Source organism: Silene latifolia, chromosome Y (genome assembly GCF_048544455.1).
Source record: "Silene latifolia isolate original U9 population chromosome Y, ASM4854445v1, whole genome shotgun sequence".
Taxonomy (NCBI): Eukaryota; Viridiplantae; Streptophyta; class Magnoliopsida; order Caryophyllales; family Caryophyllaceae; genus Silene; species Silene latifolia.
The window spans coordinates 395107358-395129550 of record NC_133538.1 but is presented as its reverse complement, the minus strand read 5'-3'; the positions used below and the strand labels follow the sequence as shown (position 1 = coordinate 395129550).

Genomic DNA, 22193 nt, shown 5'->3' with positions numbered 1-22193 from the left:
TGTCGTTTGAGACTTAATCCATCTGCTCCCCTTCTAACCCTAGATATTGTAGCTGTATTTATAGTTGTAGCTGACTTAGAGGGCAAGATAAAGATTTCTAAAATATCTAAGATATTATCACAATATTTATTGATAATTATCTCTAAATACTAAAGACTTTTGTTAAAATAAATAGATACCAAAATATAAAATTTCGGTGTCTACAAATGAATTTGTAAACCATAAAAATTGAACCTGCAATAATAAATAAAGAGGCACAAAAATAATACGGAAAACAAGAGTTTTATTATTGAAAGATTAAGGGTTACAATTTCCGTAACTCTCTTGATTCCATCTCTAAGGGATTTAGGGTTTTGATAGTACTACGAGGGTCTTATCGACTTAATCCCGTAGGGAGATGATGGGGTCGTTTTGTGACTTATTCCATCTACCTACAATTTGGTAGTAGGAAGACGGTGTCGTTTGAGACTTAATCCATCTCTAAAGACTTTTTGCTGTTACAAATTTTATTGCTCTACACGCGATGTAGATTTGATTTCTTGAAAGGGTCGCGATGACTTGAATCTCTCTTGAAGGTTTGAATTTGTGATTGAATCTTCAATGCAGGCGGCACGATTTGATGTGCTTGTTGACTGCTTGCAATGATTTTTGACAGAGAGGATTTGTAGGAATTTGTACCTTGTTCTCTCTAGCTCCTTTGCAATTATGAATTTTTTAACCCTTTGAATGAATGAGGAGAGCTCTATTTATAGAGTTTCAAATCTCCTTGTTGGACTTTGGCGGTCACAGACCAATTTGTGGGTTTATTAGCAATTTTGGCCCAAGTTTGATTCTTTCCGGGTTTAGTGATCCGAATAACTCTTTTTGTAATCTGAATCGACCCACATTTCATTTAATCGGGACAAATTAATTAAATTAAGTTAAAATTTGGTATTAACTCAAAATAATTAATTTATTTTATTTATTCGGCACTTTAATAAATTTTCCGTGCCTACAAATTGCCCTCTCGGGACTTTGTCACGTGCGCCTTTTTTGGTGTCTTGACGTGGCGTGGTCTCGATACATTTTGCTTTGACTTGGAAGTCGATGATGAGCACCCTAACTTGTCGTAAGGATAACCTTATATCTTGTAATGTCACCCTGTCATTATCTAACTTGGCGGGTGAATTTGTGTTTGACTTGGAAGTCGAGTCACCCACACTCGTCGTAAGGGTAGTTTTTTTAACGTCACCCTGTCATTATCTGACTTGACGAGCGACTAATGACCGCTTTGATGATAAATAACACTTTTGTCCGTTATATCACCTGGTAAGATAACCCCTTATGAGAGACCTACTCCAAACTTTCCCATATTGGCTCCGTATTTATTTTCGGATGAACCACTTAGAAAAGGCAAATTTTGTCAACGGGCTTTCCTTATTTCATTCGCTTCTATTCGCTCGGCCGCAAGCTTTTTTGCTAGAGGTAGGGTTAGAGTCAACCCCCTTGCCTATATATACTCGACAACTCTTATGCTCATCAAAACATCACCGGACTCGGGATTCAGAAGAGGAAAGGTATACTCTGTATTTCATCCCTTATTATCTTGTCATGGCGTTACCCTCTGGATTATCAAACCACAAGTAACAACGCATAATTTGTGTAATTTTGATTACTTCATGGCTGCACATAGTGATATATTTTAGTATTTTGTGCTTGTACCAATGTAAATCTCTTCTCTTCTTCAATTTACAGCATATATTTCTTTTTCACGCAGTTAAGTACGTCCGTCGTGCTTTCGCGTTTTGTGGCGTTGGGCGATAATCGAATACCAGGTAAGAAACTTCTCATGACTAATCTGGATTCTTGCCTGGGATACGGATTTATGGCCATGTATATTATTGTTCAGCAGACGATGCCCGGAACCCGCTTCAAATCTTCGATGCTTGCGACAATCTTTTAAATCTGGTCAAAATAGGATGAATACCTTTTCTTAATTGTTTTGATGTTGATATTTGCATTCCAACCTGAAAATCTCGACCCGATGAATACTAGCCTGAATTTCAAGCCTAGCTCAACACGAACAGACTCGAATACGCTGATAGCTTTATGAATATCAACCCCAAATTACATCTTGATTTAGCTTTCATCTCGTCTGACTTTGGAGTTTGGACTAAGGATTTTTTTTTTTTGACCTTTGATTTATTATGTATGGCTGTCTCGAGTTCTAAAGAAACGTAAATTGTTGGCAGGGATGAACTTGGTTACGAAAGGGACATGGCCTTGCTTTTTTTTTCCTATGAATAAAATAATTAAGTGCACTATTTTTCTTTGCCAATTTGCTTTGACAGCGGATTTTTAGCGCACTTCATTCCTTTTAATTAGAACCATGTGAATACTAATTCTTCTTATTGATTTGTGCATCGTGGATTTTGCAGCCTCATATTTGACTACAAGAGTGTTTATCATCTCCTTGTATCCTTCCTATTTTCCTCTTTATTTTCGTACATCAAATAAATCTTGTCCGGTTTCTGTTTGTAGATCCAGGGATCATGTTCCCTCTTTCTGGCCAAGCGACTTCACTTGTCAACATTATCATGCAAGTCAATTTTATTTGTTCACCACCAAAGATTTATTATTTCAGACGAATTATTCCAATCTTCAATTGAGTTGTCAGGGTAAACCCGTTTTGGATCATTGCGACAGAGTGCGTGAAGACTTATTATTTGTCAGGGTGAACCTATTTTGGGTTATCGCGACAAGATGAAGACTTATTACTTGTTAGGGTGAACCATTTTGGGTCATCGCTACAGGTTGTGTTAGGGTGAACCCATTCGGGTCATCGCGACACACATTTGAAGACTTATTGCCTGTTAGGGTGAACCCATTTTGGGTCATCGCGACAGGTTGCGTCAGGGTGAACCCATTCGGGTCATCGCGACACACTTTTGAAGACTTATTTCCTGTTAGGGTGAATCCATTTGGGTCATCGCGACAGGTTGTGTCAGGGTGAACCCATTCGGGTCATGGCGACACAGTTTTGAAGACTTATTGCCTGTTAGGGTGAACCCATTTTTGGGTCATCGTGACAGGTTGTGTCAGGGTGAACCCATTCGGGTCATCGCGACACAGTTTTGAAGACTTATTGCCTATTAGGGTGAACCCATTTTTGGGTCATCGTGACAGGTTGTGTCAGGGTGATCCCATTCAGGTCATCGCGACACAGTTTTGAAGACTCATGCAATGAACCTCTTTATGAAGACTATTATTTCATTACCCACTCCCCTTGAGACATGCCGGATGAATACACTTCTTGATTTGATGTCTCTTAAACTTGTAAAAGATCTCCACATATTCTTTATATTTACTTGTATTTGTCCTTTTTGCAGGGCTGCAACTTGCAATGAACCTGCTCAAGCGATGTGACCTCTTTTTTTTTTTAAGAGCCATCCAAGACTAACCGTAAAGCAAAGAGTGTGAAAACCCAGCTCAAGCGAAATTCATCATCGATTAACATGGTCTTGGTCTTTTACAAACTTGGTTGATGATTGACTGTAATTTTAGCCGTACACAGTTTAAGCTCTTGCGGGCCAGGAGCAATTTTTTTATTGTTAATTGTTTTTTTGGTGTGGCTGCACTTGAACAAAGTGTTTGCTCAAACTGCCTACGTACTCGCAAAGCTACCAGGATGACAACTTGCAAGATCAAGCCAACGTAGTTCAAGAGAGGGAATTTTTTTTTTGTTTGGAGGTGTGGCTGCACTTGAGCTACATGTTCACCCAAGTTGCCTATGTACTTGTGAAGCACAAAGTGTATTTCACAAGATCAAGCCGACGTAGTTCATAAACGAAGAAAAGAGTATTTTTTTTTTCTTTTTTCTTTTTTTTTTTTTGGAGATTTTTTTTTTTTTTTTTTTGTATACACTTTAACCTCTTGCTTAAGAGCTTGGACTTGCAGTTTACGCTCTTGTTTAGGAGCCTTCACTGTTGGGATTTAAGAATAGTAACGCTTCAAAAACTTCCCATTGATTGGGCCTACCCGAATGCCGTCTTCATCCACGATTTTGTAAGCACCATTTGTATAGACCTCCTGTACCACGTATGGACCATCCCACGTAGAGGTGAACTTGCCAACTGGCTTGTGAGAGGTGATGATTGGTCTTCGTATCGCAAGGACGAGGTCTCCTACTTGGAAAGAACGAGGGCGCACCTTTTTGTTGAATGCGCGTGACAACCTTGCTTGATAGCATTGGAGCTTTTGTTGAGCCTCTAATCTCTTTTCATTGAGAGCTTCAAACTCTGCTAATCGCAATTTGTCATTCTCATCATCTGTGAGTCCCTCCTGAATAGCAATGCGTAAGGAAGAGATCTGCAACTCCAAAGGCAACACGGCCTCCACTCCATACACCAACGCGTTCGGGGTTGCCTGAGTAGGTGTTTTGTATGTGGTACGATATGCCCACAACGCCTCACCAATTCTTTCATGCCAATCTCGCTTTGACTTTGCTACTACTTTTCTCAACAAGTTGCAAAGAGTTTTATTAAAGGCTTCAGCCAAACCATTTGCAGAGGCATTGTACATGGATGACTTGTAATGTTTGAACTTGAATTTTTCTCCCAGACTTGTCATCAGATGGTTGAAAAATTATTTCCCATTGTCAGTTGTGATACGTTGAGGTACACCATATCTGTAGATGATTTGGGTTCTAATGAAGTCCACAACATTTTCTTTCTTCACTTCCCGTAGTGTGATGGCTTCTGCCCATTTTGAGAAGTAGTCAGTGGCAGCGAGAATATACTCGTGTCCATTTGAGGCCTTTGGAGTAAGAGGTCCCACAACATCAAGTCCCCAAGCTTCAAAGGGCCATGAAGAAACAGTAGGATGTAACGGCTCCGGCGGTTGGTGTATGAAGTTTGCGTAGAACTGACAGGGTTCACATTTTTTCGCAAAGTCCATACAATCTTGCACCATGGTTGGCCAGTAGTACCCCATTCTTTTTACACGATCATGAAGTTTAGGCCCAGATTTATGAGCACCACAAATGCCAGAATGAGCTTCATGCATTGCTTCAGTAGCTTCGTCCTTGCTTAGACACCTCAACCATTGGCCTGAGAAAGAACGTCTGTAGAGTGTCCCTTTATAGTGAATGAACTTTGGAGCACGTCGACGTATTTCTACCTTGTGTCTGGGATCATCGGGTAGTTTTTTGTGGTCCAAAAAATCAATGATAGGTTGATTCCAGTCATCTTCATCAACTGTGTAGACGCATATCATGTTGGTTGTGTCTACATTTTTTTCTCCTTCAAGCGATGATACTACCCAACGATTGCAGACTGGGACTTTCATAGACTCTTCTGTCCCCAGTGCCAAAGTGGCTGCAAGATTAGCAAGCGCGTCAGCCAACTTATTAGCACTCCTTGGCACATGACCAACATGGATGTCGTCAAGTTGATTCAGCAGTTGTAATGCCTGTTGATGGTAGGGAATCAAGTCTTCCTTTTTCACTTCATATTCACCAAGGACTTGGTTGACCACCAGCTTTGAGTCTCCATATATGTCCATATCCCTGACACCTATTTCGATCGCCATTTGAAGACCGAGTATGAGAGCTTGGTATTCTGCCATATTATTTGTACACAACTGAGTGAGTGTAAAGGCATATGGCATAAGATGATTTTGTGGAGTTACGAATACAACTCCAGCTCCAGCTCCATCTTGCCTTGCAGCACCGTCAAAGTACATTTGCCATGGAGGTAAGACGTCCACATAGAAAATTTCTTCTCCTGGGAGGTCATCTGAAATTTCCCACTCTGCTGGCACTGGATGATCAGCAAAGAAGTCGGCGATAGCTTGACCTTTCACTGACCTTTTGAGGCACGAACACCAAGTCATCGCTTAAGCAACATTGCCCATTTCGCAAGTCTTCCAGACAAGACTGGTCTTGAGAGTATGTACTTGATTGGATCAGCTTTTGAGACCACATGTATGGTATGCACCTGCATGTAGTGCCTCAACTTCTGGATGGCGAACACCAAAGCAAGAAATATCTTCTCTATGGGCGCGTAATTCAACTCAGCTCCAACCAAGGTACGACTCAAGTAGTAGAGTGCTCTCTCCTTGCGGTCTTCAATTTCTTGAGCACACATTGCCCCGGTGAGCGTTCTTTGTCTTTGCAATGTAGAGGAGAAGTGGCCTTCCCGGAATTGGTGCCCCAAAGATCGGGCGGCTACTGCCAAGTACTTCTTGATGCTATCAAAAGCATTTTTGCATTTTTAATCCCATTGAAATGGAGCATCCTTTTTCATGAGATGGCTGAACGGCTGGCAACGCCCGGCTAAGTTAGAGATGAACCTCCGGATGTATGCCAAACGTCCTTGCAATCCGCGCAACTCTTTCAATGTCTTTGGTTCCGGCATTTCGTTGATAGCTTTGATTTTTGTTTGGTCAATTTCAATGCCTCTATGCCTGACCACAAAACCTAAGAACTTCCCAGATGTGACTCCAAATGCGCACTTGAGTGGATTCATCTTGAGTTGACATTTTCTAAGTCTTTCAAAGACGGTTCGAAGGTCTTTGATATGGTCTTCTCTTTTCTTTGATTTGACAACCACGTCATCAACATAACACTCTATTGTTTTATGTAGCATGTCATCAAAGATCTTTTGCATTGCGCGTTGGTACGTAGCGCCAGCATTCTTCAATCCAAACGGCATGACGTGTAGCGAAGATCCCTTTTGGGGTTCAAAACTCGTTGCTTCTTGATCTTGGTGCCATATGTATTTGATTGTAACCAGCAGTACAATCCATGAATGAGAGGGCTTCATGACCAGTGGTTGCGTCAATCATCAACTCTGTAACTGACAAAAGGAAGTCATCCTTCGGGCATGCATCATTAAGGTCTCTGAAGTCGACACATATGCGCAGTTGTCCATTCTTCTTTCTGACTGGGACAATGTTTGCTATCCAGGTAGAATATTTGACTTCTCGAATGAAACCTGCTTCAATGAGTTTATTGACTTCCTTTTCAATTTCAGGTACAAGCTCCGGCCTGAAACGACGTTGAGGTTGCTTTTTGGGACTGGTGCCTTTCTTGATTGCTAGACGATGAACTGCAATTTTTGGGCTGAGTCCAGGCATCTCTTTATAGCTCCAAGAGAAGACATCCTTGTACTCGACCAATAACTTGTAGTACTCCTCTTCTTCTTCTTTAGTCAGCAGAGCACTAATATAAATGGGGCGAGGATCTTCCGTAGTTCCCAAGTTGAGCTCCTTGAGTTCATCCACAGTCGATTGCCCCCCGTCTTCAAGTGTTTCCGGGGCCTCATCGGCCTCAACTTCTTCATTCTCATCAGGTATCTCTTCTACTGTGATGTGATATGACGACGTTGTAACTTCTAAATCTCCTGGCTTCTTTACACCAGAAGGACGTGAAGATGAAGGAATAGGCTCAACATTTTTTTACTGGCCTATGAGAACTAGTACGCACCTCATTGCTTTGAGTGGCTCATGCTGGATGATATCCACTACTTGCATACGCTTTATGCGAGATGGTATTGCACTTCTCAAATCATCGCTTACTCTTACTTCTTCTTCATTTTGTGTTGCAGAAGTTGAGAGAGGACGACCCTCACCACTATTCCTCTTGAGAGCCCCTAGTCGACTGAAGACTGTTTTTGATGGACCGCCCAAGCGTTCATGTATTGCGCCCTTATTGTTTATGTGCAACGAAGGTGTTGACACTTTTACCTTACTTTCTCCTTGATTGCCAAGCGTAGCAAAGACAGAAATGTGTTTGGTTGAAGCATTTGGTCTCCCTAACCTTGTAAATATAGAAGGACGACACTTCTCTGCAAGTGGACTTATTCGATCGAAGACTGAAGATGGATGCATCTTTTCCTCTCCTTCTTCATTTTCTTCGACCTCTTCTACTGTGATGTGCTGAGAAGATGCAGTAGCCCCTTTTCTACGAGCACCAATCTTCACAGCGCAGAGACTCATATCCGAGCCCGCCCTGGTCACCATGAAGCTCCCATCTTGCTTGAATACTTCATGTTGCGCTTTGTTAAGACCGTACGGCTCAACTTTTATAACTTTGCCAAGAGGAGTCGGATTTGTAAAGTCATATCCCGCCTTTGCCAGTAGCTTGTAAGCATTGGAATCAAATATCCCCTTGTTTTCTTCATTTGTTGATTGACTGGATGAACAGACGAAACCATTCGGAGGAGGTCACACAATCTTCGTTTGAGATGAACTTGGTAGAGGTGTAACGACTTTGGCTACCCATTCCTGCTTGAACACCAGACTTGACTTTTTATCCTTAGGCTCTATCTTTGGTGTTAGACACTCTGCAAAAGGACTCTCCCCATCTTTGCGGCGAGACTTCGGGATGTAGCGTAGTACTGGTGGTGTAGTTTTCTGTGGCGTCTCTTGCTTCTCGGGTGACGCAACAGGAGTAGCTGTTTTGTTGACCTTGTCTACATCTTTCTTAACATCATTTTCTTTAGCAGGACTTGCAGCTTCATCTTCTTTGATGATGTTCTTTTCCCGCTTACCTCCTTTTCCTGTTAAAGAGATGGTGGTTGGCATGAACTCACTGGAAGTACCATTTTCTTCAAAGAATTTTGCATCAGCGAAGAAAGAGTCGACCTTAGAGAAAGGTTTGGCGTCTCCGTCTATTTTCCTTTCGCCACCACGATAATATTTCAAGCATTGATGGAGGGTTGAGGCGACAACTCCATTCTCGTGCTTCCAAGGTCGTCCCAGCAATAGTTTGAACGATGTCTTGCAATCCATGACATGGAACAATGTGTCGGAATAAAGATCACCCATGGTAAGGTTTACACGGATCATGCCAACCGCACGCTCCCCATTCAAGTTGAAACCATGAATCATTGTTCGACTACTGGAGAGATCATCCATCGTGATCCCTAATTCGTTCATAGTGGCTTTTGGCATGAGATTGACTCCTGAGCCTCCATCTATTAAGATGCGCTTGACCTTTTGCCCCCGGATGTACCCGGACACATAAAGTGGCCTGTTGTGAGGTTTGGATCCAAGAAGTAAATCCTCATCTGAAAACTCAAGGCTGCGTTGCAGGAGACACATCCAGTTGATTGCTCAAGAGGCTCAATTTTTTTTTTCATCTTGCCCGCATACAACTCGGGCTTCTCAAGTCCTTGAATTATCAGATGACGCTTCTCTTTAGGTAGATGAAAGATTTGCTTCCATCCCATGTTTGTAGGAAGGGCGTCAAGAGCAGCCACTATTTCGTTCTCCTTTTCAGAATGCAACTGTTGTGGCAATACCGCATCATTTGGGCCTCCTTCCTCTATCTTCTTTTTATCATCACCACCTTCCATAGCTGAGACGGTGCACACGGTAACCTTGTTTAAGAAGTCTTGTGGGAAGAATTCTTTTAAGGTGACGGGACTCGGTGGTTCTTGCTCAAGTATATCGATAGGCAAGACATGTGGTTTGACCACTGTTTTGGACTTTCTCTTTCCTTTCGTCTTGCGAGGTTTCGTCTTCTTTGATTGTTTTCTTCGACGATGAACAGGTTGCACTGTCTGCCTTGTTTGTTTCTTTGACTTCTTGCGCGTAACCAAAGTCCAACCTTCATCGTCATCTTCATGCTTCTTTTCCTCATTCTTATCCTGAGGAGGTAGTCTTTCTTCCAATGGCAATGGAGGTAGTGACGACAATGACCCTTGGATCCGTAATGCCACAGGCTCAAAACTCCCGAACTGCAATATATAGACACACTGTCTTTGTCGTATAATTGGCTCGTCATGTTGCTCCAAGACTACAGTAGTTTGATTTGTGCTTACTGTGTCATCCAAGTCAAGAATGATCTTCCCTTCCTTGGAGAGCTTCATGATCTTCTCCTTGAGTGTTATACACTTTTCAATAGGGTGACTCACCAGCCTGTGATAACGATAGTAGTTGGGATCGTTTGTCTTGTTTGCTTGCTCAGGGCGCTTGGACTCTGGCAATTGTACAACCTTCTTCTCTAAGAGGTCATCGAACATTCCAGACAAGTCAGAATCTGGGAATGGGTATTTCTTAACCTGCAACTCTTTTAATGTAGGCTTGTCTCGTTTTGGTAGTTGTAAGAGAATGACTCTTTCTTCTTTTCATAGTTAGGCTTTGACGATATTTTCACAGGTGCACTGCTGGTTTCGACGACCATTGTTTCCTTTGTCGACGATTTGGAGTTCTTATCAGTTTTCTTGAACTCCTTCTTTTCACTTGGCACCTTAGAAGAACTTGGTCGAGCACTACCATGTTCTTTGATTGTGATCTCCATGTCATGGGCGCGGGTAGCCAGGTCTTGGAAGCTCTTTGGCATGATCCCTTTCAGGATGTAAAGAATGTCCCATTTCATCCCGTTGACGCACATTTCAATCGCCGACGCTTCACTTAAGTGATCCTTGCATTCGGACTCGGCGCACGCCACTGTTGATGTAATCGACGACGGACTCATCTTGCTATTGAGTTGTCTTTGTCAATTCGCTCATGCCGACGACACGCCCGGTGTCTTTGTAGAATCTGTTGAGGAATTCATCTTCCATGTGACCCCAGCTGTCAATTGACTCGAGTCCAGATCGTGTACCGTCGAACGCGATCCCTTTGAGCGAACGAACGAATCGCTTCACCAAACGATCACCTTCTCGTTCCAAAGCATTGTTGCATGTCTCGACGAAGTGGGCGATGTGTTGCTTTGGGTTCCCCTTCCCGTCGAACTGTTGAAATTTTGGAGGCTGATAACCAGATGGCATGCGCAGACTGTCAATCCTCTTAGTGTAAGGCTTGATGTAGCGTCCACTACTTGTCGAGCTATCATCCAACTGACACTTGATCGTCTTGGCTATTAACTCCTGCAGCTTCTCTTCAGTGAAGTTGCTGATCTCATTCTTTGGATTTTCCCTATCCTCGCCAACTTCTCTATCGCTATCAACATCCCTATCGGTGTCACCATGCTCGCTCTCGGCCTTCCTGTCACGGAGTGTCACCACCTCTTTTTGGAGCTCATCAATTTTCTTGTTCTTTTCTTCATTCTCCTTCATCATCTTTTCAAGGAGATCATTCATTTTCTGCATTCGATCCTCAAGAGTATCGCCACTTATCATCATGTCTGAAGCAACGTTAGGAGTTGAGGTTTCTTTCTTCTTCGGCGATGCTTTGGGTTTGCAAGGAGAAGCCTTCTTGTCAACCTTAACACTTCTAGTCTCTTCGCGTGAAGGAGAAGAGGCGGCCAGGAGCGCTGTAGCGGCAGCAGCTATGGAGGCGACAGAGAACTTGCGCGGCCTAGTTGGGACGTGTGCAGAGCGTAGACGCGGCAAGCGAAGCATTGACAGTGACCTTCTTCGCCATTCCTCTTGTGGAGATGCCAATTGACTGCGTAGCAGGGGAGGTAGCAGCAATGGGGGTACCCTGCAGGATATCTGCGTAGGTCTTCTTCGATGGACTGGAGGAGATGCTTTGCTTGGTAGACATCTTCTTGTTTTGGTAGACTTGAATAAAACAGCAGTAGAGATGAGAGGTAGAGATTTTCACGTCGGGTTCACCAAAATTTGTAACAGCAAATTTTGTATTGCGATAACTGAAATACAAAACAAGGAAATAATTAAATTTTATTAATAAATATCAAAAGTACGTGTACAATCTCTAATGTATCCTTTGATTCTATTATGCCGTAAGGGGTACGTGTACGGGGTACACGTGAGGGTGCGCGTGTAGACAAATTTTATTGCTCTACACGCGATGTAGATTTGATTTCTTGAGACGGTCGCGATGACTTGAATCTCTCTTGAAGTTTTGAATTTGTGATTGAATCTTTAACGCAGGCGGCACGATTTGATGTGCTTGTTGACTGCTTGCAATGATTTTTGACAGAGAGGATTTGTAGGAATTTGTACCTTGTTCTCTCTAGCTCCTTTGCAATTATGAATTTTTCAACCCTTTGAATGAATGAGGAGAGCTCTATTTATAGAGTTTCAAATCTCCTTGTTGGACTTTGGTGGTCACAGACCCATTTGTGGGTTTATTAGCAACCTTGGCCCAAGTTTGATTCTTTCCGGGTTTAGTGATCCGAATAACTCTTTTTGTAATCTGAATCGACCGACATTTCATTTAATCGGGACAAATTAATTAAATTAAGTTAAAATTTGGTATTAACTAAAAATAATTAATTTATTTTATTTATTCGGCACTTTAATAAATTTTTCGTGCCTACAGTACAGTCAGATCGCCTGGAGCGTATAATAATAATAAGTAATAAGATGATTAGTATACTAGGATCTCCTCCTCCCTCTTCTAGGTTTTCCTTATGTTGACAATCAATGGGGCATGTCAACCAAATAACCTATTTATATAGGTTAGAGGTATTCTAGACAGGAAGAGACACCTAGCCATAATAGAACTGTATTTGCCCCCCCCCCCCCAATCAGGCTGCCCACTGTATAATAAACAGGCCCTACACTTATCAGTACCATCATACTATGTACTTAACCGTACTGACTGAGACAAACCTAGACCCAATGGATCATATAACTGTAGTGGGCTTTATCGGTCGCATTCAACCCGTTTTCATAAATAAGAAAACCGACTAATGGAAGTCCAAATCCAACATTCTCCCACTTGGGCGACATTAGTTGGTTTTATTAAGAACGTTTTGTTTCAAAAATATTTCGAAAACTTTTATTTTGTAAAACGACTCTCGGGTTGAACAACATGGCCATTAAAAACATCTCAATCAACAGAACTCGGTCCAATAAGCAATTTAATGTGAATCATAGCGGACATAGTACAATTAAAGTCATACAAGACCTTCCATGATCATAACACCAAAAGCTTACCGACATGAGTCCCAAGTGTGACAAAGTGTAGTGTGGTTTTAGCATAATAGATCCAAACTTTAAGATGAGCATGCTTAACCACATTCGGTCACAGTCTCAATTGAGACCCACTTCTAAAGAAGTATTCCCCTTAATTACCTTAAAAAGTAAATATCACTTAAAGGTATATTTATACTCATTAGAGATTAAATCACCCATTAAAGGGTAAATACACCAAAACAGGCAATGGCTAAACAGCCAACATCCATTAAAGGATAACTCCACCCACTAATGGGCAAATAAACCACAACTGGCAATGGCTCAACAGCCAATATCCATTTCAGGATAAATCCACCCACTAAAGGGCAAAAGCTTTAATGAAGAACATCTCTTAACGAGACACAAATTGAATAATAATAATAATCATACATGCATTAAGCTTTATTTAACATGCATACACTTATTGAGAATTAAAACACCAACCTTATCACTGAAAGCATGTAGTACCTTAAGTACCAAAATATCTCAATTACAACTCCCACTAATTCAATGCATCATAAAACTCATATCTTTAACATACTTTTCAAAACTCAATAACCATTAGTGCTTTAGTCAATGGGTCCGCAATCATCTGCTTATTAAAAGAGATACAAACTCGATATTTCCAAGTTCTACCCATTCTTTAACTTTGTGAATTTTCAAATCAAAAACTTAGATTTGTCATATTTCACAATATCTCATATCCTTAGCATAATGAGCAGTTATATAATATAGCAAGCTATAATCTTTGTCTCCTTAATATAGGTGGACAGCTGGACATCACATTATGTTTGACACACTTTCAAGATATAGCACCAACAGCTAACATAAAACTGAATCCTATACCGGATTTCATATCATCAAACATAACCTCCAAGCATACATCAAATTACCAACAACACTATCATAAGGAATATCCTACATAGTGTTCTCATCAAGTCTACTTTAAGGATGACATTCATTCTTCCTTAAATTATCACTTTCAGACATGAGAGTTACACCAGGTTTACTCAACATTTCTCCCTTGAGATAATCCTAACATTCTGTTAGACATGTCACACACAATCTTAATACCATGCACAAAACATTCTTCCCCCAAATCGTTCATGACGAAGACAATGAAAAGATTTGCTTTTGTGTCATGCAACAAACCAAGATCATTACTACAAAGGGAAAGATCATCAACATAAAAAACAAGGAATATCAATTCAATATCCTCCCACTGATCTTGTAATATATGCAAATATCATTAATATTTTCAACAAGTCTATAAGACTTCACAAACTTATAAAACTTCATATACCACTGACAAGAAACTTGTTTCAATTCATAAATTGATTTCTTCAATTTACATACCATATGTTCTTTAACCTTCTCAACAAAATCATTCAAAAAAGAACAATGAGAATATCCATTTTAGTATAACGTTAAATCATGATTCATGAACAATGAAAGACCTAAGAATCATTTGAAGTAATAGGTGAAACTGTTTCATTGAAATTCACACCTTCTCTTTTAGTATAACCCTTTGTCACAAATCTCTCCTTAGGTTTCTTAACAACACCTTCAAAGTCCAACTTTATTTTAGAGATTCACTTTACACCCGAATGGATTAAAAAACAAAACTCATTGGAGTAACAATTAACTCCTAAAATTTATTATGTGTCTTATCGATTGCATCTCATCATACATATATAACCTCTTTTCATTTATCTGCTTGCACAAAATAAATACCTTGTTTTTATGTTATAATCTTAAATATTTCACTCAAGTCATAATCAACTTCCCCGATATAGGCAACAAAATTACCATAGTTAAATGCTTAATGCCTTTTTGAAAACACTTTAAAATATACAACAACATACGGGTTGTGTGAAATAGCATTATTGTGAAATAACATTATTGTCATCATATTTCCCCCATTAGAAAAAGAAGAATATATATTTTTCTAATGCATAAATAAAAGACTAACAAACTCATGATGAGACAAACGGGTCTTCTATTACAACAACAAGTTTCTAAACCATTCTCTAGAAAATTTAACTGTTATATACTCTACAAATCTTAATCTTTAAAATCTATATAGGATAAGTAACACAGAATTTTAGGAGTGGTTTTGGGATCAAAATTTTCCAGAAGGATTATGACTATAGATTCTCAACTTAACTGACAATCCCACACCCTAAACTGTTCAAACTCGATTTTTTTTTCATCCATAATTCAAATGACACTAAAAAAAAACAAGTTAAAGTTGCCAGGTAGGTATTGGGTTCAAGATAATATAAGGCAGATATAAAAGCTTTACTTTAGCTATAAACTGTTAATTTGTATCTCGAATCAAACTCCTCACCATATCTTTATAAGTAAAATTACAACGCTAAGTCACATCGTTTTGTTCAAGAAGAGTAGGAATCATATATTGTCCAACAATAAGTATAAAACAAAAAAACTCATATACAACCACGAATCACCATTTTTAATTTGACATAACAACTTTCCAACTCGGTCTCATCTTTCAGTCACATTTGACAAGTCCATGAATACGCTCTTTAGATATCTAACTAAGTCTCTTATGCTATAAAATTATAAATTTTTGTAGGTCAATATTCTTTTGGTTCCAAGACTCTCAACATTCAAGAAAACATCACCAGAATCAAGTCCAATCCAGTTAATACAAATCATCACAAAAGAAAGAATTTCCAATCATATGAGAGTTATAAAATAATTCAACCTTTTAATTTTAAGTGACCAAACGAAATCCACACATGTCAAATTACGAAATAGAAATCAAATTTCGTCTCATAAACGACACATAAATAATATTTTCTAGAGTCAAATAAAAAACTTGAACTAAGCTTTAAGATAATGGTTCTTATGAAATCCACATCAAGTTTCCCTCCATTCATTTCAAACACGCTGACTATAACCTCACGTGATGTTTATTTGTTTTGGAACCCTTTAAGAAAAATACTTTTCATAAACAAATGAACCACTATCTAACCATCAAGAATGAGGTGACACATCTACTAAACACGATTCAAAACAAACTGAGGCCAATAAATTACATGTCTTTATTATCCTTGCTAACTAGATTTTGTATTTTAAACACTTTCTCAATTTATGGTCCGTCTGGTCGCAAAACCAACAAGTAACTCCAGTAGTAATACTAGATTCTTTATTACTCTTAAGTCTTAACCTCAAGACCTTTTACAAGTATTCTTGTATAAATGTTATCTGACTTCCCCTTCGAAAAAAGTTGCTTAATGAATAAGTTCACTATTTCTTACTTTACCTCCTTTTCTTTTTCAATACTCACTCATATACAATAAGTCCTTGTCGGTCCATGTATCAGTTTGGGGCAGTAAGCTATTTTGAAGTGACTCCTTTCCGGGAAGAGAATTAAGAATTTAACCGACAAGGAATAAACTTAACAACGGGTACTTTGTCTTTAGTAAGATGATATGCACTTCAATACTACTAATCACATCATACATGATTTAAATTAATGAGACAGTCCATCAATTCCCCAATTTTCAGACTTTTTTTTTTTTTTTTTAAATTCTTTAGCATCAAAACAGATTGAATCCCATTAGAAAACCTTGAAATTCCCAGACATCGAATTCTTCAATATCAACATACACAATTCATGTAGCAATTCCCACCTATAAAGGTGATAGTCATTTTAAGTTTGAGTACTCTCATGTACGAGTGCAAGAGGTTTGTGCCCAGTTAAGTCGATATATACATATATTAATCAAATAAACCAATGACCAACTTAATATCACTTTCCACTTAACAAAAATATTCTCATTTATACTCTTAATAGCACAAATTTCATTGCTCAAAGAAAATTTGTTGACTGAAATAATAGATCAAGGCTAATATTAGCATGATATAGGTATACTTTCTTTATAACTTTATACAAGAATATGCTAGGGGAGTCGCAATATTCTCACAGGAATTCATATTATATTTTATGCATTCACCTTTGGGCAGAATACACAAAACACAATAACTACCTCCAACAGGAATCATATTATACCTTATGCATTCCCCTTTGGGCAGAATACACAAGACATAATAACTACCTTTAAATAAATAGACAAAGAAATTTCTCAAAAATAAATCACCTTTGGGCAGATAAATTTCAAGGAAATCAAATTATTACATTTGTATTTACTCAACCACTTACTTAAATTAACTTATACAACTTTCCCCTTTGGGCAGGAAATTATAGAAACTAATTTAAGAAGCACAAACATTCCGAAATCCTTATGAGTTATTTTAAATATTAGTAGATAGCCCGCTTTGGCCAAACCAACCACCTCAAATTAAAATAATTAACCGGAACAGTATCCATATATTATAGGATTATTTTATGAGAATAATTCAAACTATACCCCAACTTCTCATATTAATTCATACTAATAATTAACTCAGAAAAATCTCAAGTATTGCCACATGTGTCCTACATTGAACTCGGCCTAATTTGTACCTGATACAACCGGTAATACATCAGGTGATAATGTACTGGACCCCATTTTTTGTTTCTTTTCCATCCTATAGATCTACTGTAAATTCTCCCAAATCTTCTTCTTCCTTCACCATTTTTTAACGTCCTTTTAAGTTCCTCCTTTTTTTTCTTTCTCCATTTTCAAAGTTCTATTTCTTAATTTTTTTCCTCGTTCTTAAATAATGAAGGCTCCTTCTTCCTCAAATTTACATTCACCATTAAAACACCTTTTTTTTTACTGCTTTTTTTTTTCTTAATCACCCAAATTAAATCACCTCCATTTTATACCACCTCAAAGCCCTACGCAACTGTGCTACACAAAACTTTTGCTCATTTTCGACATCATTGGAGGTATGTTTGATAAAAGAAATTGGAGGTGTTTTTGTTATGAATTGTCTAGAAATAGTGGAAGTGAGGAAATTAAATAAAAAGGTAGGAGAATCAAGTTGGGGTTATGGATAGATAGATGAATTATTATCCCAATCGTCATAATATATACATATGATGGTTTGGTATAGTAGATTAATTTTCAGGGAATGGGGATACTTGTCTTCTGACCATACTACCCTTGCAATTCACAACAACAATCAGTACATCGTCATTTATCGACCATGAGAAAAATGCTTCCTTTTCCATTGTTTCTTTTATTTTATGTGAGAGTTGGTTGTAGCTATTGACTTGCTGGAGTTGACGGGAAGAGCTTGGTGGTGAGATTGGTGGAGGTGAAGCCGCCTGAGGGGTTTATGTGGTGGTTTATTATGTAGTGTTAATGGAGGGAAGAGATTGGTGCTGTAAATTGAAGAGGATGATATGATATATGAATTGATGGAAATAAGGGGAGGTTATTATATGAGTGTTAAAAAAAAGAAAAAAGAAAAAAAATTACCTTTTTTTTTTTTTTTTTTTTTTTTTTTTTTTTTTTGATTAGGTAAGAAAACTAGGTTGATCCTCTAGAGTAGGACCAACCTATCTCATCCTTTCGAATGAGGGAGGTAAGTTGAAGCCACCGGCTATCAAACCACCTCGAAAGAGTTGGACATGAATGTCCAACCGAAGCCATGAAGTCAGCAACCTTGTTGGCTTCACGAAAGCAATGTTTAATTATCACTTCATCGAAAAAATGAAGGTCTAATTTCACATCCTTGATAATACTAGAAATTTCCCACGGAATTTGCCAAGTACCTCGAATCGAGTTAATAACACATAAGTTGTCACCCTCCACAATTAACTTCGAGATTCCTAAGTATTTAGCTGCTAAAATACCTTCTTTTAAAGCAAGTGCTTCCGCAACAAGGATACTATTGGATCCGCACTTATTTGCTCCCAACAAAACAATTTTACCATTGTGTTACTTAGTCTATTTTAAGAATAAGGTACTTATATATGGGATTATTTTGAGTTAAAATGTAGTTCGGATTATTATAAGCAGGTGAGCGATAGTTTGGATTATTCCTGTAAAATAACCCTATATTATACCCATGCTATTTACAATTTTGTTTAGTTTCTTGCTGACATACTAGTATACCATTATAATAAACAATAGCGTTGCTATAAGCCATGGACCATCAAACAATGCATATGTTCACCTTCATACTAACAACATACGAATGTTTAAAACAACTACTGTCTGGTTATATATATGTTGCTTGAAAATTGACAATGGGTGCACTACGTTTAGAACTTAATGAACTGTGAACATGAATATGCAGAATCCCTTCACGCGGTCAACATGATTGTCAAGCACGTCAAAAGGAAAAAACCTTGATCAAAATTGCTTAATCAATATCTCAACCTTTTAGTAAAAGACAAAAAACTAAAATACTCCATAAAACAATAAAGCCAATGATTGTTTCTTTCATAAAGTCAAGCAAGGTAGATAGCACATCATCAAGCCGTAATAAAGTCAATCATTGTTTCTAGCAAAACATGGACGCAGCAAAACATGGACATATGATAGCGAATGTAATATCAGATCATGACGGTACTTTTCTTATCGTTAATCCGATGAAAAATATTGTTTGTATAAACCCTAATACAATCCTGCTCTGATACCACATGTAAGATAAATTAATAGGATCATTGTACAGGGTATATACTTTTAGCGGAAGCAACAGTCAGATCGCCTGGAGCGTATAATAATAATAAGTAATAAGATGATTAGTATACTAGGATCTTCTCCTCCCTCTTCTAGGTTTTCCTTATGTTGACAATCAATGGGGCATGTCAACCCAATAACCTATTTATATAGGTTAGAGGTATTCTAGACAGGAAGAGAGACCAAATGCCATAATAGAATCGTATTTGAACCGTATTTGCCCCCCCCCCAATCAGCCGCCCATCGTATAATAAATGCGGCCCTACACTTATGAGTACCATCATACTATGTACTTAACCGTACTGACTGAGACAGACCTAGGCCCAATGGATCATATAACTGTAGTGGGCTTTACAGGTCGCATTTAACCCGTTTTCATAAATAAGAAAACCGACTAATAGAAGTCCAAATTCAACGGTATGTTATGCTATTTATGTGTTATACCTGCTACGATGCTACCTATTGCCTAAATAATTGATTCGCCAACTTAATTACTAAGCATACATATTATGTAAACTAGTTGGAAAGCCCGTGCGATGCACGGGGCTCCCAATAGGATTATCTTTAACAATATGCATGTTGAATGTTCCAAGAATTTGTTGAACAACATATTGTAAACGTTGGTTTACATTGTCATGGTTTGGTAGCAAAAGTCAACTAAATTGATTAATAAAAAAAAAGTCGAACTATGTAAAAAATTCGAACGCACAAAACTTTGGGTTGGTTTAGACTGGTGGATCTTCAGTCCCTATAACGTAAAAGGTACTCTCTTTGGTATTAATTATATCAGTTGTATAACATCCAAAGAGACAGTTGTATTATTCAATTATGTAGTTACCTATTTTTATTGTTGTAGACACCATCTGTTTTTAGTTAACATAAAACGGTATTGCCAAAAATGTGGTTTAGTTCCTCCAAAATAAATATGTGATAACTAAAGTTAACCTTTATGTGATTCGCAAATTAGATTAACCTACAACATCTACCCATATATTCGACTCTGTAAGCATAAGACGGTGTAAAAGCTGAATGGTGGTACACAAAACAACATGTATCCCAATCATATATGTAGCATGTTTGGAGAATTTGTTATATCTTTAACCAATAAAATTTGTTTTCATAATTTACAATTAAGACTGGTAATTCCCTATAAACTTCATGCAAAATATATAATATGACACCTAATTGGTAGATATGTGAAAATTTCTTTGTAAACAATATCTTTCGCGTGGCACAGGTATACTTGTTTCCTATCATCAATGTAGAGCATTCATCCCTTGGTGATGTTGTTTTTGACGTTGTTACTTAAAGCTAACCATGACTAAAATCCGAGTTCCAACATATAAATTTCAACATGTTTAAGTAACTGCTCCTTTGCCTCTATTTATCGTCATGGCGAAGTTTTACATCAATGGATATTGTCTCGCTTAAACACGAAATAAATTTTGTATCTGAGAACCCATCACTATCCCCGTGTACATGTATGAAGATATGAGTCATTAAAGTTGCATGTCTAGTACATAGATGTATCTTTATATCTTAGAGAATAACCAAATACTCCAATAACTAAATATTACATTTGTCTCAATAAAATGTTTACATATGTTTCATATAAATACACAAAGACCAAGGTACAAAGAGAGGGGAATTGATTTTAATATTTTTTAAAGAAAGTAGAGAGTATAAAACATACCCAAAATAGAAATGTAAACTATTGACCGGAACACTCAAAAAAGGATAATGTAAACTATTGACCAGGGAGGGAGTAAATGTTTTTAGAGTTTAGAATGGATAGTAGGCACTACTTGTAAATCCGATTAGATCTAGATTAATATTATTAAAAAAATTGATTATAGGATTAATTAACTGGCAATATGAGTTATATTAACTTCATTGTGTATGCACTTTATTGTGAAATTTTCAAGAGAAGTGGTGATTGACCCCCCATAACTTTATGCAATTGTGAAATTAACCCCATAACTTTCAATTGGAGTGATTAGGCCCATTAACTTACATCGTAAGTGAAAGTAAACCCCTTTATCAAAATCAGAAATTCAATTTATCATATCATAAAAGGAAAAATACTTAGGTTCTTATGAAAAATACGAAATAAAATTTCTAAAATTAATAAAAAAAATAGCATAAATTAAATTAAATAAAATTAAAAATATTTTACGAAAAGCAAACAATTTATTATTTTTATATAAAGTACATATTTTTCAAATTTTTGTAAAAAAATTTCAATTGCAAAATATTTTGTTAAGTAGTTGTGTTAAAATCAGAGGTCGAAATAAAAGATTTTCATGACAAAAAAATATAAAAAAATATAATAAAAGGGTTAAAAAGTATTCAAATTTTTCTATTTTTCAACAATTAAAAAAAGTTTACACATAAAGTTGTTAATTGTTTTTTTCCTAAAAAAATCATACTGATTTACATACATATGTAAAAAATGGTTTAGTATGTAATAAGTATGATTTTAGTATGTTATACTCCCTCCATACCAGACCAATGGTAACATTGACCGTTTTGCCACTATTCATATTCGTAGGAAATCTTCGATCTTATTCTAAATCTATAAGACAAAATATAGTCATGTGAGATCTTGTTTTATTTATCGTCATGAATGCTATAAGAATGTCAAATTTTTATTATTTTTAATAACGTGTAACAAAATATATTTACGTTGCAAAACGTGTCTCGACAAATGTGAAAAAGACAATGTTACCAT

The 22193-nt window shown here is 37.7% G+C and overlaps 1 protein-coding gene across 1 annotated transcript; it reads right to left on the bottom strand.

The window, feature by feature from the left end:
- Nucleotides 1-3972: 3972 nt before the first annotated feature.
- On the bottom strand, nt 3973-5871 carry LOC141632120 (uncharacterized). The gene is made up of 2 exons (XM_074444697.1): nt 4908-5871; nt 3973-4307 (listed from the first exon to the last, which is right to left on the bottom strand). Exons 1-2 carry the CDS (start codon nt 5869-5871, stop codon nt 3973-3975), a joined length of 1299 nt encoding a protein of 432 aa, XP_074300798.1.
- Nucleotides 5872-22193: the final 16322 nt, after the last annotated feature.